The sequence below is a fragment of the Phacochoerus africanus genome, chromosome 1, assembly GCF_016906955.1.
Source record: "Phacochoerus africanus isolate WHEZ1 chromosome 1, ROS_Pafr_v1, whole genome shotgun sequence".
NCBI classification, from domain to species: domain Eukaryota; kingdom Metazoa; phylum Chordata; class Mammalia; order Artiodactyla; family Suidae; genus Phacochoerus; species Phacochoerus africanus.
Window position 1 is genome coordinate 204,979,491 of NC_062544.1, and position 14,116 is coordinate 204,993,606.

The window sequence follows — 14,116 nt, forward strand, 5'->3', positions numbered from 1 at the left end:
TCAGTTCTCCAAATTAACATGCAAAGTCTTCCCCCAGTCTGGAGTTCAGGCCAGAGAGTGAAGGATGCATTGTATTTCTTGCTATATTTCATTTCCTTTTCCCTGTCGTGCACAATGAGTGTGATGGTGTAATTGGTTCCCCAGACTTATTAGAGCAAATCTCTGGGGAGAGGGAGGTCTCCTGGACCACCAGGCCATTAATTTCACATAAGGAAATATATTGTTTTCCTGCCTCTAGTATTGACCCTTGGCCCCATTTTCTGTCCCTGTTATAGGAGGCAAGTCTAAGGGCCGAGGCCTGGAAACGTGAGTGTGGTGACTGAAGCCCCACTTGGCTTCCCAAGCTGGAGCTGGGTTGCACCAGGTTCCCCAGGGTGGAGACCTGAAGTAGCCGCCAGGGGTGTGAACCCACCCACTGGTCTCTGGGCCTCAGCACGCTGGCCAATGGGAAGCAACAATTTCGAGGTGGGGACTGCCTTCCTCATGAGTACCAGGCTGCAGAGGCTGGGCCACCTTCTCATTTCCATCCTGACTGCAGTCTGTGGCTCTGATTCCACACCTGAGGGTAAGGACAATTGATTGGAATACCAGGCTGTAGGTAAAGGTGGCTGCCCCGAAAGGGAACCTGGGGTTGGGGCGTGCTCATGCTTTCCCCATCGTGGCAGGGTGGGGAGGTGATATAGGCAAAACCCTGGCCAGGGCAGCCCTGGTGGAGGCAGACTGGCCTTGGGTTTCTTCCTTAATTTCCCCACGGCTCCTAGAGAAAAGGGAATTGTTCGTTGTGATCAGGATGCCTGGAACCATCCTGAATTTTGCCCAATTCACTCTGTGGTGAGATGGCTAACTAAAGAAAATGTTGGGGTCAGTGAAGCGGGAAGCATGGTCCAGAGATAAAGTCCATTTAGATAAGAGGAGCAGGGGACGAATTGCTTCTCCACTTGACCAGGTAGGGCAGAGAAAGGAGCACATGAAGATGCAGCCTGGGGAGACTGGGTTTGGAATTCAACTCTACCACTGGATTCTAGTCAGCAGTGTTTATTGAGCAGATTCAACGGACCAGACTCTGGGTAGGGTTCGTGAGAAACAAAGATGGGTGAGGCCCAGTCATTATCTGTAGCTTTGGGGGTATCTGTAAACATGGGCATGTCTGCACCCACGTGGAGGTACCACACAAGGTGACTGAGACGTTCAAATGAAGTAGAGTGAGCACAGGGCCTGCCATGTACAGGGAGCTCATGCAACATTTTCTTTGTAGCAGACATCCTCTGACAGAACAACTGGATCTGCCCCGCCTTTCCCAAGCCCAATCCTGCTTGTCCCAGGGAGCATTGCACTTGTGGCCTCCTGGTTGTTTGCAGCCATAGATGCAGAGACTGAGTGGGAGGGATTTTAGAGATCAGGCCAGCCCTTGGGTGTCAGGAGATGTGGGTCCCTGCTTTGGAGAGTTTTTTTCTTTTTCTTTTTTTTCTTTTCTAGGGCCGCACCCGTGGCATATGGAGGTTACCAGGCTAGGGGTCTAATCAGAGCTGTAGCTGCTGGCCTACAACACAGCACCACCAGATCTGAGCCGCGTCTGTGACCTACACCACAGCTCACAGCCACGTTGGATCCTTAACCTGCTGAGCGAGGCCAGGGATCTAACCTGCAACCTCATGGTTCCTAGTCGGATTCATTAACCACTGAGCCATGATGGGAACTCCTGGAGAGGTTTTGGATTTTCAGATCAAGTGTTGCAAGCGGTGCAGCCACCTCGCTCCTGGTGACTCCATCCATTTGGGGTAAGGTTGGCTCATCCTGACAAGGTTGGGGAATAGGGGGGCCTTGATACTGGCAGAATATGCACAAAGAAACATGAGGGTGTCAGCTTTGTTCTGGAAGCTGAGCAGTGGAAAGGGAGCCATGCAGCTTAACTGGCTGTTCTTGCTGCCTCCCTCCCTTAATTCTTGAGGAGTTGTAAAGAGACACAAGACTTGCTTCTTGTCATTTCTAAGGTGGCTCTGAGATCAGGCTTCTCCCCTACTCCTTGTCAAGTTGGGAGACCAGTGGCCCCAGACACTTGGCTGAGGTCAGGAGGTAGAAGCTGTCAATCAGGAGAGACACTGATCCCCAAAATGTAGTGGAGGGATGCTCTGCTTAACCAGTTCCTTGAGAACAGGTGTGTGTGTGTGTGTGTGTGTGTGTGTGTGTGTGGAGAGAGAGTGTTGGGTGCGGGGCTGCCAAGTGAAAGCGTTCAGGTAATGCTCCTAGGATTTGGGAAGAGCCTAGTTGATTCCTGGTTCTGTCATTTATCATTAGATTGCACCGTGTGAAATTGCCCATATTTTACCATTTTTGACCTTAAAAACCAGCAATGTCGTTTCATTCAACCCAAGAGTCTCATGATCTTAAGCCGGCATCTTGGTCTCCTGAAATCTCAGATTCTTCTATTTAGTGGAGTCAAAAGCAAGGCTATGAGGATTTCCCATTGTGGCTCAGTGGGTTAAGGACCCGATGTTGTCTCTGTGAGGTTTGGGGTTTGATCCCTGGCCTTGCTCAGTGGGTTAAGGATCCCACAATTTCATGAGCTGTGGTATAGGTAATGGATGTGGCTCAGATCTGGCATTGCTGTGGCTATTGCAAAGGATGGCAGCTGCCGCTCTGATTCAACCCCTAGCTTGGGAACTTCCATATGCAGCAAGTGTGGCCCTAGAAAGAAAGAAAAAAAAAAAAAAAGCAGGGCTATGAGGAAAATTAAATGAAATACGGTTTGAAACTGCCTTATGCAATTTATACTCCAAAGTACCCTCACCGGAGTTCCCATCATTGTGCAGCAGAAATGAATTCAACTAGGTACAATGAGGTTTCAGGTTCAATCCCTGGTCTCACTCAGTTTGGTTAAGGATCCAGCGTTGCCGTGAACTGTGGTGTAGTTCACAGACGCATCTCGGATCCTGTGTTGCTGTGACTGTGGTGTAGGTTGCCAGCTGTAGCTCCAATTCGCCCCTAGCCTCCATATGCCTCAGGTGGGGTCCTAAAAAGCAAAAAAAAAAAAAAAAGAAAAAAAAGTACCCTCACCAATTTCAAAGTTTTCTCATGTTCTTCATCTTACACGCACTCATTTAGCAGACTGAGAAGATGAGTCTGAGAAGCCGAGTCTGAGAAGCCTTTTTAGAGGCAGTGTAATGTGATGGGAAACTCTCAGGGATCATCTCCTTAACCTCTCAGTTTCCCCATCTCTAAAATTGGGGTTATTTTCCTTGCTTCCTGGAGTTCTAAAAATTAAAATAAATAGCAAATAGCATAAGCAATGCATCAAAGCTCCTAGTGTGGGAGCTGGTTGCTTTGAGGATCTAATAAATTCATCCCTGTCCTCCCCCTTAGCCTCCTATTTCTAAGAGCAGGGCAGGGGTGAGATGATTTCTGGGTCCCTTTCAGCTCCCGGGAGCCTCTGCGATCTGTGCTTTACTGCCCTTTCCTGCTGGAGGAGTTGGCATCAGGTTTGGTGACCTCTTTCCCCCATCTCACCCTCTCTTCTGCCAATCCCAAAGAGACCCTATCCTTGCATTTCACAAGATCCTGCTGTTGTTACTGAAATTACAGCAGGTCAAAGTGGAATTTCTCATATACTTAACATAGGAAAATGAAAGATCATAAAATGGCTCTTGAGGATCCCGGGAACATCATGGTCATTGCTGTGTACAATTCTGAAAGCAGGCAGATCCATGCCCATGCTGGTATACTACAAACACCGGTGCAGTAGGAAGAACTCAGGCTTTGGATTTCAAATCGCACCTCTGCACTCTTTTACTTGTTATCCTCGGGAAGAAGTTACTAAATCTCTCTAGTCCTCAAATTTCTCTTGTGGGAATTGAGACCTAACCCCCTGGAGTTATAGGGATGAAATAAGGTTAAAGGGGTATAGGTCACAGCAAGTAGTCCCTAAATATTTGCTTGCTTCTCTTTGTGTGGGGAACACTTTATAAGTTTGCAAAATACTTCTGTATACTTTTAGTGAACTGATTCTCAAAACAATATTGTGAAATAGGCTAGGTCAGGATTCACCCATTAATAGTTATTTTTCTGCAAAGAGCATGAAATGTGGGAGGTGGGGTGGGAATAGTAAGTCACCCAGTCAGTTAATGAGGTTGCCCAGACCAAAAGCCAGGAGACTGCATCATAATCTGGTTAGTTCTTCAAACTATTTTCTCTTCTATCCCCCATCCTATGGAATAGAACTTTAAAAGGCAGATACGTGACTTTGATGCTGTTCTCCATGCCGAAGGGTCTATTGCTGGACTTTGGAAGCCCAGAGTTTGAGTTCCAGGTCCTCTACGTTTTGCTGCGGGATCTTGGATGAGTCACTTAATCTCCCTGAAACCTGCTTTTCTCATCTTTGGAGTAGGTATAGTCATAGATAATGTTTATTGAGTATTGACACGTGCCAGGCACTATTCTAAGTACTTTACACAGATTCGGCCTTTCAATCCTCCAACAAGCATATGACCGAAACATGTTACAAGTAAGAACAAATTACTTTCACCCAGGCACTGAGGTTATAGAGCCTGTGCTCTCTATTCTCCTGTTTGCCTGTGGAAGAGAACTCCACCAGTTCTCATTTCTGGAGAGAACCAGCACAGAGGCTCCTGGGGGTCTTCTTAGGAGTTTTATTGCTAACACCATAAGGGGAAAGGATGTAGGTGACAAATTGTGGGAAGGTTGGATGGTACCTGAAGTCTTGAAAATCTGAGAACAAGTATTCTCCCTATATACGAAAGAGGCTTGGCGATCTCATCTCTTTGGCTTCCTGGCTAACCCCCCACCCCCATCTTTCTTCTTAACTATCTCTCACTTTATATCCAGCAGCTATTGAGAACACCCCTCGAGTCCTCCAAATCCAGTAGAGGGGGACCGAGGTACACGCAGACCATAGGAGAGTGCCTCGATTAGAGACCCATGACCACCAGGGGGCGCATCTGTCTCTCTTGGCACCTGTCTCCCTTGCTGAGTTGCCTGTCTCTCCTGTTTGCTGGTCTAACAGAGAGGAAAAAGATTAATTTAATTAAAAGTATCTTTTAAACAGACTGTCTTCAAATAGGAAGAAATCATTTGAGTATGTTAGATCACAGCTTACCCAAAACAAAATATTAGAGATGGATTAAAGAGGGAAATTCAAAAATAGAAGAAAATAAAACAATAGAAGAAAATAAAATAGCTACCAAACCCTAGTATGGATCAGGACTGTTTAACACTTAGAAGCAAAAAAGAAATCAACAGAGTTGACCATATAAAAACTAAAACTTCTGTCACCTAAAAACCACCATAAACAAAGCAAAAGAATAACCTTTGCATTACAGATAACAGTCATAGCATATATAACTAAGTGCTGGTATAAAGAGCTCACACAAATTACTTAAAAAAGGACAATGTGTCCCTAGTAAATTAAGTGATGAAGAGCACTATCAGAGATATCATAAATGAGGAAATTGAATTAGGAAATAGGCCTTTAGTAAAATGTACAACTCACTAATGATTAAAGCAGTGAGGCACATTTCTTTTGCTCACTAAATTAAGAACAACAAAAATGTTTGAAATGATTATGTCCAAAGCTGGTGAGAATAGTTAACACATATTCTTTACACACACACTAACGTACTACCGGGTAACAGCATGACAAACTGCAATTTGGGAATATGCACCAAGAGCCTTGAAAATGTTCACATCTTTTGGCTCAGAAATTTTACTTCTGGGAATGTGTCCTAGCAGAATAATAATTTGGGGAAAACCCATGCCTAGGGATGTTTGCCACACATTTAAAAATCGTTTTTAAAATGGAAATATGTTCAAAGTTCAACAAAATGCAAATGTTGAAGTTTATTTAGGCTATATCCACTTGAAGGACTAGCACACACACACATTTAAAATGATGATTATAAAAACTAGAAATTTGCAAGGCAGAAGTAGGAGAACAAAATTCCTATGTAAAGTATTATTTCCACTATGTTTAAAAATAAACAGATGGGGGAGTTTCTGTCGTGGCTCAGTGGAAACGAATCTGACCAGTGTCTATGAGGACGCATGTTCGATCCCTGGCCTCGCTCAGTGGGTTAAGCATCCGGCATTGCCCTGAGCTGTGGTGAAGTTTGCAGACACGCCTCAGATCCCACATTGCTGTGGCTGTGGTGTCGGCCAGCGGCTACAGCTCTGATTCGACCCCTAGCCTGGGAATTTCCATATGCTGCAGGTGCTGCCCTAAAGACAAAAATAAAAAAATAAAAATAAAAAATAAACAGATGGGAGTTCACGTTGTGGCCTGGTGGGTTAAGAACCCAGTGTAGTCTTGGTGAGGATGTGGCTTTTATCCCTGGCCTTGCTCAGTGGGTTAAGCATCCTGTGTTGCTGCAAATTTCAGTGTAAGTCGCAGATATGGCTTGGATCTGGTGTTGATGTTGCTCTGGTGTAAGCCTCAGCTGCAACTCCGATTCTCCTAGGGCAGGAACTTTCATATGCCACAGGTGCAGCCCTAAAAATGGAAAAAATAGATAAAAATAAACAGAAAGGAGTTCCCATCGTGGCTCAGTGGAAACAAATCTGACTGGTATTCATGAGGGCGCAGGTTCAATCCCTGGCCTTGCTCAGTGGGTTAAGGATCTCGCGTTGCTGTGAGCTGTGGTGTAAGTGGCAGACGTGGCTTGGATCTGGTGTTGCTATGGCCAGGGGCTACACCTCTGATTCGACACCTAGCCTGGGAACCTCCATATGCCATGGGCGTGGCCCTAAAAAAACCAAAATAAATAGAAAGATTCTTGGGAAATGGGGATTGTTTTATTTTTTATAGTTTCCAAAGTATTTATCTTACTATTTTTAATGAACACACGTGTGTATGTGTGTGTGAAAGATGAGCATACATATAAATAAACATATATGTTTATATATAACTTATGTACGTATAAACATATATATGACATTTATGTATATATAAATAAACATATGTAAACTTATCATATATACCTGATGTATCACACAAACCAGATAAGCTGGTTTTGTCACATGGAGAAGGCCTTAGACAGCCCCAGGTAATGGGCCATAGGGGTAGGATTACAGACACCAGACATATCTTGGGGGGTAAGATTGCCAATCTGGGCCCTTTTTGCATCCCTCACAGAGGAACCATCCCCTGAAGCCAAACTCAACTCTACAGGCTTTGTGAAATCTATAAGCAAGCTGATGAAAAATAATGAGTCTTCAGGGTTAAAAAAACCACGCATGGATGTAATTTTTTTCTTCTCTCTCTCTCTCTTTTTTTTTTTTTAGGGTCACACTCATGGCATATGGACGTTCCCAGGCTAGGGGTTGAATCAGAGCTGTAGCCGCTGGCCTACACCACAGCCACAACAATGCCAGATCCGAGTTGCATCAGTAACCTACACCACAGCTCACCACAACACTGGATCCTTAACCCACTGAGAAAGGCCAGGGATCGAACTCTCAGCCTCATGATTACTAGTTGGATTCATTTCTGCTGAGCCACGATGGAAACCTCTCCCACATGGATGTGTTTTGTTTATAGTCAGGTTCTTGGAATCAGCTACATTTCACACTCCACAGAGGGTCTTAGTGATGTGTGAGATCCAGGATCCTGGCACTTAGGATGTTCTGAGGTGTTTTCTCTCCACTCCCTGAGTGATGGTGAGACTAAGATTCTGGCAATTTGATGTCGGTGTGTGTGTGTGCCAGGACTAGATAATAATGGAGCAGAGATGGGTGGGGACCGAGTCCAGATGCATGTGGAGGGCTGTCTCCCTGGAGGGGGTATGGAGGGCTCGTTCTGAGACAGGGAGTCAGGGAGTCCCTGGGCCACCTGCGCCCCTGAGCTTTTGGCTAGGGCTCTTGGAATACATATTCTAAAGTACTCCATCCTCCCTCCCTCTCTCTTTCCCTCTTCCTTTCTCCTTCCCTTCCTCCTTTCCTCCTATCTCTGGCTCTCTTGCTCTTCCCCCCCCCTTAAAAATATTTATTTAGGGTGTTCCTGCTGTGGTGCAATGGGGTGGTTGGCATCTCTGGAACGCTGGGATGTAGGTTCGATCCCCAGACAGGCACGGTGGGTTAAGGATCTGGCACTACTACAGCTGTGGCATGGGTCAAAACTGCAGCTCAGATCAGATCCCTGGCCTGGGAATTTCCATATGCCATGGGGCAGCCAAAAATGGAAATTAAATAAATAAATTAAAATATTTGTTTAGTCCCTACTCTGTGCTGGTGGTGGGCTAGGCTTTGCCCTTGGGTGTTTGTAGTTTAATGGGGGAAATGGGTGAGCAATAGGAACTACAGTACAGAGCAAGAAGAGCAATGTTAGAGAGAAGCCAGGGTGCCAGGGAGCCCAGAGGAGAAACAGCAACCCAGATGTGGGGAGGAGGACTGGGTGGGGGGTACTTTCTAAAAGAGATGACAGCCCACTGTGCCCCGAAGCCTGCTTAGGGAGCAGGCAGGTGAGGAGATGCAGCTAAAGATGGCCCAGACAGAGGTGAGTGGATATTCTCATGGGATGGCATATCTCTGGTGGTCTGTCTTAGACTATGTGTGTGTGTACGTGCATGTGTGTGCATCGTGTGTTTGTGTGTGTGTGTGTATATACATGTGTGTGAGCATGTGTGCATGCACACATGTAATATACAAAATGGTCTAACATGTGACCCAGGAGGTGAGGAGAGGACGAAAGAGAAAGGGAGAGAAAGGAGGAGAAACTGAGAAAATGAGGGAAAGGGAAGTAGAGAGGAAAAGGGAAGGAGCTGGAGAGGGAAGTTGGTTAGTGTTGAATGGGATGATTTGAGTCATCATTCTTGGAAAATGCAAGGGACAGATTTTGGATCCATTGACTCCTGGAGCTTTCCCTGTGCCTCAGACTGTGCTCAGATATGAGGAAACTGGAGGAGCATTTCTCTCCATCACCTATGGTGCAGGAAAGGAGATTACACACAAAAAATAATTCTAAGTACTGCGAATTTCAGGGCAGAAAGATCACGGTGGACAGAAAAGTCTTCCTGGAAGAGGTGAGTTTGGGGAGAGCAGATCTCAGCTCTGGAATCTGCAGAGCTGGCAGGGGTCCTACTTGGGTCCTGGGTGAGCCATGTGGGGTCTGCTCTTTCACGCTGACAGTGCAGATCTGGATTCCAGGGCTCAGGATGCTGTTGTTGGGAGCTGTTCTACTGCTACTAGCCCTGCCCAGTCTCGGCCAGGAAACCACCGAGAAGCCTGGAGCACTGCTGCCCATGCCCAAGGGGGCCTGCGCAGGCTGGATGGCGGGTATCCCAGGGCATCCTGGCCACAACGGTACCCCAGGCCGTGATGGCAGAGATGGCACCCCTGGCGAGAAGGGTGAGAAAGGAGATACAGGTAAGAATAAGGTCTTTGGTTTTGTCCATCACAGACTTTTTTTCTGGGTAGAGGAGAGCTTTTGGAGCTATGCAAGGGCAATAATTATTGCCAAAGGCCTATTCACAGGGAAGAAACAAAGCTTTTTTTTTTTTTTTTTTTTTTAAGGGCTGCACTCATGGCATATGGAGGTTCCCAGGCTAGGGGTCTAATTGGAGCTGCAGCTGCCAGCCTACACCACAACCACAGCAATGACAGATCTGAGCCATGTCTGTGACCTACACCACAGCTCACAGCAATGCTGGATCCTTAACCCACTGAGCGGGGCCAGGGATTGAACCCACATCCTCATGGATACTAGTCGGATTCTTAACCCGCTGAGCCACAGTGGGAACTCCTGAAACAAAGCTTTTTTATATGCAATCTGAGGTGGAGTTTAGATTGGACTTCCAGGGATAAACATACATGGTGCCTTTAAAACCAAGTGCCCTCACTCTGCTCTGCCCATACCTCTTATCCCACCCCACCTTTCCCACCTCACCCATCCCTAGTCCCAATCCACCCTTTTCCCTTAATTTTCCCTTAATTCCCATTCCATCCAGTGGTGCCTCCTGCAGATCACAGTCCTTCTCTTGGAAAACTCTTGCTCTAGCTAAGAAGATAAATCTAGTGCACAGGACTGTTAGAAGTGACTAGGGGAGAGTCCACTCCCAACATGCCAAAGGGAGTGTGGACAAAAGCCCAAAGAATGGAACAGAGGGGAAATGCCCTCGATGCACACTTGGCCTAAAAATGAAGGCTTTCAGGAGGAGGCAGGCTTGAGCGAGGCCTTGAAGGATGGATGGACAGAATAAAGGAGGGAGGACATTTTAGACAAAAGGGACAGAAAGGCAGGAGTATGGTTGGTTGAGCCAGCACATCAAGCATTGACAGGGTGGAGGGTAGGAGGTAAGGTTGGAGATGAATTTAAGGGAGCCTGCTGGAGGTGATATGGAGGGGGAGGTGACCGCTGTCCCCTTTGGGAGCTCTCATTGGCTCCTGGTTCTGTAAGTCAAGGAGGCTGTAGGTTGGGGCCCCAGAGACACTGTTTTAGGCTGGAACCCACCTGGACAGTTCTGTTCCTTGTGGTCACTGAGGTCTTGTTCTCTAGGTCTTACTGGTCCTAAGGGTGACACTGGGGAATCTGGAGTGACTGGGGTTGAAGGTCCCCGAGGTTTCCCAGGAATCCCGGGCAGAAAAGGAGAACCTGGAGAAAGCGCCTATGTCTACCGTTCAGCATTCAGTGTGGGCCTGGAGACTCGGGTCACTGTCCCTAACATGCCCATTCGCTTTACCAAGATCTTCTACAATCAGCAAAACCACTATGATGGCACCACTGGCAAATTCCACTGCAACATTCCTGGGCTGTACTACTTTTCCTTCCACATCACGGTCTACTTGAAGGATGTGAAGGTCAGCCTCTACAAGAAGGACAAGGCTGTACTCTTCACCTACGACCAGTACCAGGACAAGAATGTGGACCAGGCCTCTGGCTCTGTGCTCCTCTATCTGGAGAAGGGGGACCAAGTCTGGCTCCAGGCGTACGGGGATGAAGAGAATAATGGGGTCTATGCCGACAACGTCAATGACTCCATCTTCACAGGCTTCCTTCTCTACCACAACATTGAATGAGCACTGCCAACTCAGAGCCTCCACCAGGCCGAGGTCTTCAGTGTCATTAGGAGACTGATTGGATTATCTAATTGGAGGGCTCTGAACATTATTCATTGATTGACTCATTCATTCCCAAATACCTTTTTTTTTTTTTTTTGCTTTGGTTTTTTTTTTAGGGCCACACTCACAGCATATGGAAGTTCCCAGCCTAGGGGTTAAATCAGAGCTGCAGCTGCTGGCTTACACCACAGCCACAGCAATACAGGATCTGAACAGAGTCTGTGACCTGCACCACAGCTCTCGGCAATGTGGGATCCTTAACTCACTGAGCAAGGCCAGGGATACTAGTCTGATTTGTTTCCTCTGCACCACAATGGAACACCCAGTACCCCCCGCCCCTTTTTTAAATCATATACTGTGTTCCCAGGGCAGTCCTGAAGAAGGCACATCCCCTGGCCTCAAGGACCTATTATATAGTGGTGACAAAAGGATAATTGCATTTACTGGGGAGTTTTGCATACATGACAAATAACTGACTATAAGAAAATATCTAACAGTGAATTTCTGGGCCCACTGTGTTTCCTCAGGTTCATACCAATTCTATGAAGTACATAGGAAAGATCTTCTCTTGGGGATGAGAGACTTAAGTGAACGCCCAAGGTTACACAGACACTCAATGGCAGAGTTAGAAGTCAAACACAGGGCTGTGGACTTTTTTCAGTATACTATGCCTTTTTAAGGAAGTATATGGTTTTTTGCAGGCTGTAGGGAGGGGGTCTCCCACCCAGCTCACCTGAGGGCTTTTGAACTGGACATCACCATGCCTCGAGTCTTTCCTCAGCAGTGCTCCCTCAGAGAAGGTGGTTCTCTGCCTAGGTCCCATCCACCACTCAGTGGTCCCCACATTACTCTGTACTTCCTATTCTCTGTGTCTTTCCTCATGCTCTTCTCTTCAGCCCAGAAAGTCAGCTCCATCTCCACATGCTGAAATCTCCCCTTTCCTCAAGGCCACCTGGTCAGGAAGCTTCTCTGGTGGATACTTCTTTCCTGCAAGCTTTCCTCACACACTGTGCCCTTGGGCCCCCTCCACGTGCCACCCTGGATGAGACTTCCTGAGTCTGTGAGATGTCCTCCCACAGGCCAGGGACAACTGCCTGGAAAGGACTGCGCTTCCTTCACCCTGAGTCTCCTTGTGGGTCCTTGATAAATGCTTCATGAAGATTAAACTCTTGAACCTTGTGATGACCCAGAAGTAACTCCATTTTAATCTCTCCATATAACCAACCCTGACCTATGAAAACATTTTCATTTTAGGAACTGGATTTAAACACCCCATCTTTGTTCCTCTTGACAGCTTGAATCTTTTCCGCTGAGGTTAGGGGTGACTATGCTTTCCAGAATACTTATGGCATTTTCTGTCAAGCTTAAGCCTGCAATGCAAAACCCATGAAGCAATTTGGAAACCATTCTTTCTTTGAGTACCAACAAGGTCTGGGGAGACTGGGCCTCTTGAATCTACTCTTGATCTTTAAAAATTACAGAAGAAGAAGAGAAAAGAAAATGATAACTGTTTGAGATGATGGATATGTTAATTAGCTTGATTGTGGTGATTATTTCATGATGTATATGTATATCAAATCATCAAATTATATACCTTAAATTAAGAAGTATACATGGATGATGGTGGTAAACATCTTCTCAGGAGACAACAGCTTGAGTGATACTCTTCAAAAGTTTTAGAAAAAGCAGAGTTAATGGGATTCTGTATAAATATAGAAATGGAAAACCTAGATTTTGCTTACAGTTTGAAATCCTGAATGATTTCCTTTTACATATGTATCTATTCATTAGGTGGTTATTATTTCTACATATAACGCTTTGTCTTTTAAAATGCTTGCATATCAGTATTTTCTACAAGTAAAGATACTGTCCAGCATTAAAAGTAGAAGTACTTGTATCACACAGCTTTTGTTTTCATTTTTGGAAAAAGACATGGGGTTTAGAGAGTCCTTGTGGTAATTAGGACTCTCTTTTGTGAATGACAAAGAATCCAACTCAAACTAAATTAAAAAAATTCCCTTGCATGATGGGAAATTCCAAAGCTGTTGCATCTTTGGGGAAAGCTTGAACCAGAGGCTCAAATGATATCATCAAAGACCCTTTTCCATCTGTCCGTCCACTCTGCCTTCCACATTATAGGCTTCACCCTCAGGTTCCACACAGCATAGTTCTAGGCTCTCCCACATGATATCAATAACATTGTAGCCTGCCAGCTCTCATACCCTCACATCCCACCATCCTGCCAAGGGGATGCCCTCTTTTCTGGTTGTTCCCAAGGAGAAGAGAGGAAGCTCTCTCTTCAAGAAGCCCCAGCAAGTCTGTCCTTGCATCTCATTGACTCTGGCTGTGTTGTGTGTTCATGTCTGACCAATCATTGGAGTCAGGAGGATGGAATATACTTATTGACTAAATGGATCACGACTCAAGCTAGAGAAGGGGTATTTTTCTTAAAGCAAAATCTGGGCACAGTTACCAGAATGGGAGAATGGATGATGAATGCAAAAACAACACTGGTCCGCAGCTCATCAGGTAGCCCTGTGGTCCAATCTGATCCTTTTCTCCTAGAGACCATTGAATGGATCAAGGCAGGTGCTTCATTTAAGCTGGGCCATCCAGAGTTCCTCCAGGAATATGAATTAAGATGGATGCAAAATATGCAGATTTGAAATTCTGGGGTGGCCACCTTCTGCCCTGCAATCTAGGGCTAGAAGAAGCCCAGCTATAGAGGAAAAAAAAAAAAACAGAGAGAAACAAAACTGAACGTCAGAGAGAGAGAGAGAGAGAGAGAGAGAGTGGGGTGGGGGGGAGCATGCATGTCCATGGTTTCCTAGAAACTTTCCACATTTTGGTTCCAGTTCTTCTTGGCATTCTGTTGTATACTTGACTGTGGGTCACATGAGAGAACTGTTCCTAGATTTTTGTACCATTTTCTCTTTTAACTTAAGCTAGCTTGAGTTGACTTCTGCTCTTTGTATCCAAAGAATACAAGGGGTCAGGAATTAGTCTGTGACTGTGCCCAGGTACCAGGTGGAGGTCTAGCTAGGAAGAATACTTG

At 45.9% G+C, this 14,116-nt stretch overlaps 1 protein-coding gene across 2 annotated transcripts; it reads left to right on the forward strand.

Moving 5' to 3' along the window:
* The first annotated feature begins 490 nt into the window (after positions 1 to 490).
* On the forward strand, positions 491 to 12,958 carry ADIPOQ (adiponectin, C1Q and collagen domain containing). 2 transcript variants are annotated; one of them, XM_047755433.1, is made up of 4 exons: positions 519 to 565; positions 8,985 to 9,026; positions 9,151 to 9,369; positions 10,499 to 12,958. In XM_047755433.1, exons 3-4 carry the CDS (start codon positions 9,159 to 9,161, stop codon positions 11,017 to 11,019), a joined length of 732 nt encoding a protein of 243 aa, XP_047611389.1. In that variant the 5' UTR covers positions 519 to 565; positions 8,985 to 9,026; positions 9,151 to 9,158; the 3' UTR covers positions 11,020 to 12,958. The 2 variants fall into 2 exon arrangements, with proteins under 2 accessions (XP_047611387.1, XP_047611389.1); XM_047755431.1 differs by lacking the exon at positions 8,985 to 9,026 and having other exon boundaries at positions 491 to 565.
* The last annotated feature ends 1,158 nt before the right edge of the window (positions 12,959 to 14,116 follow it).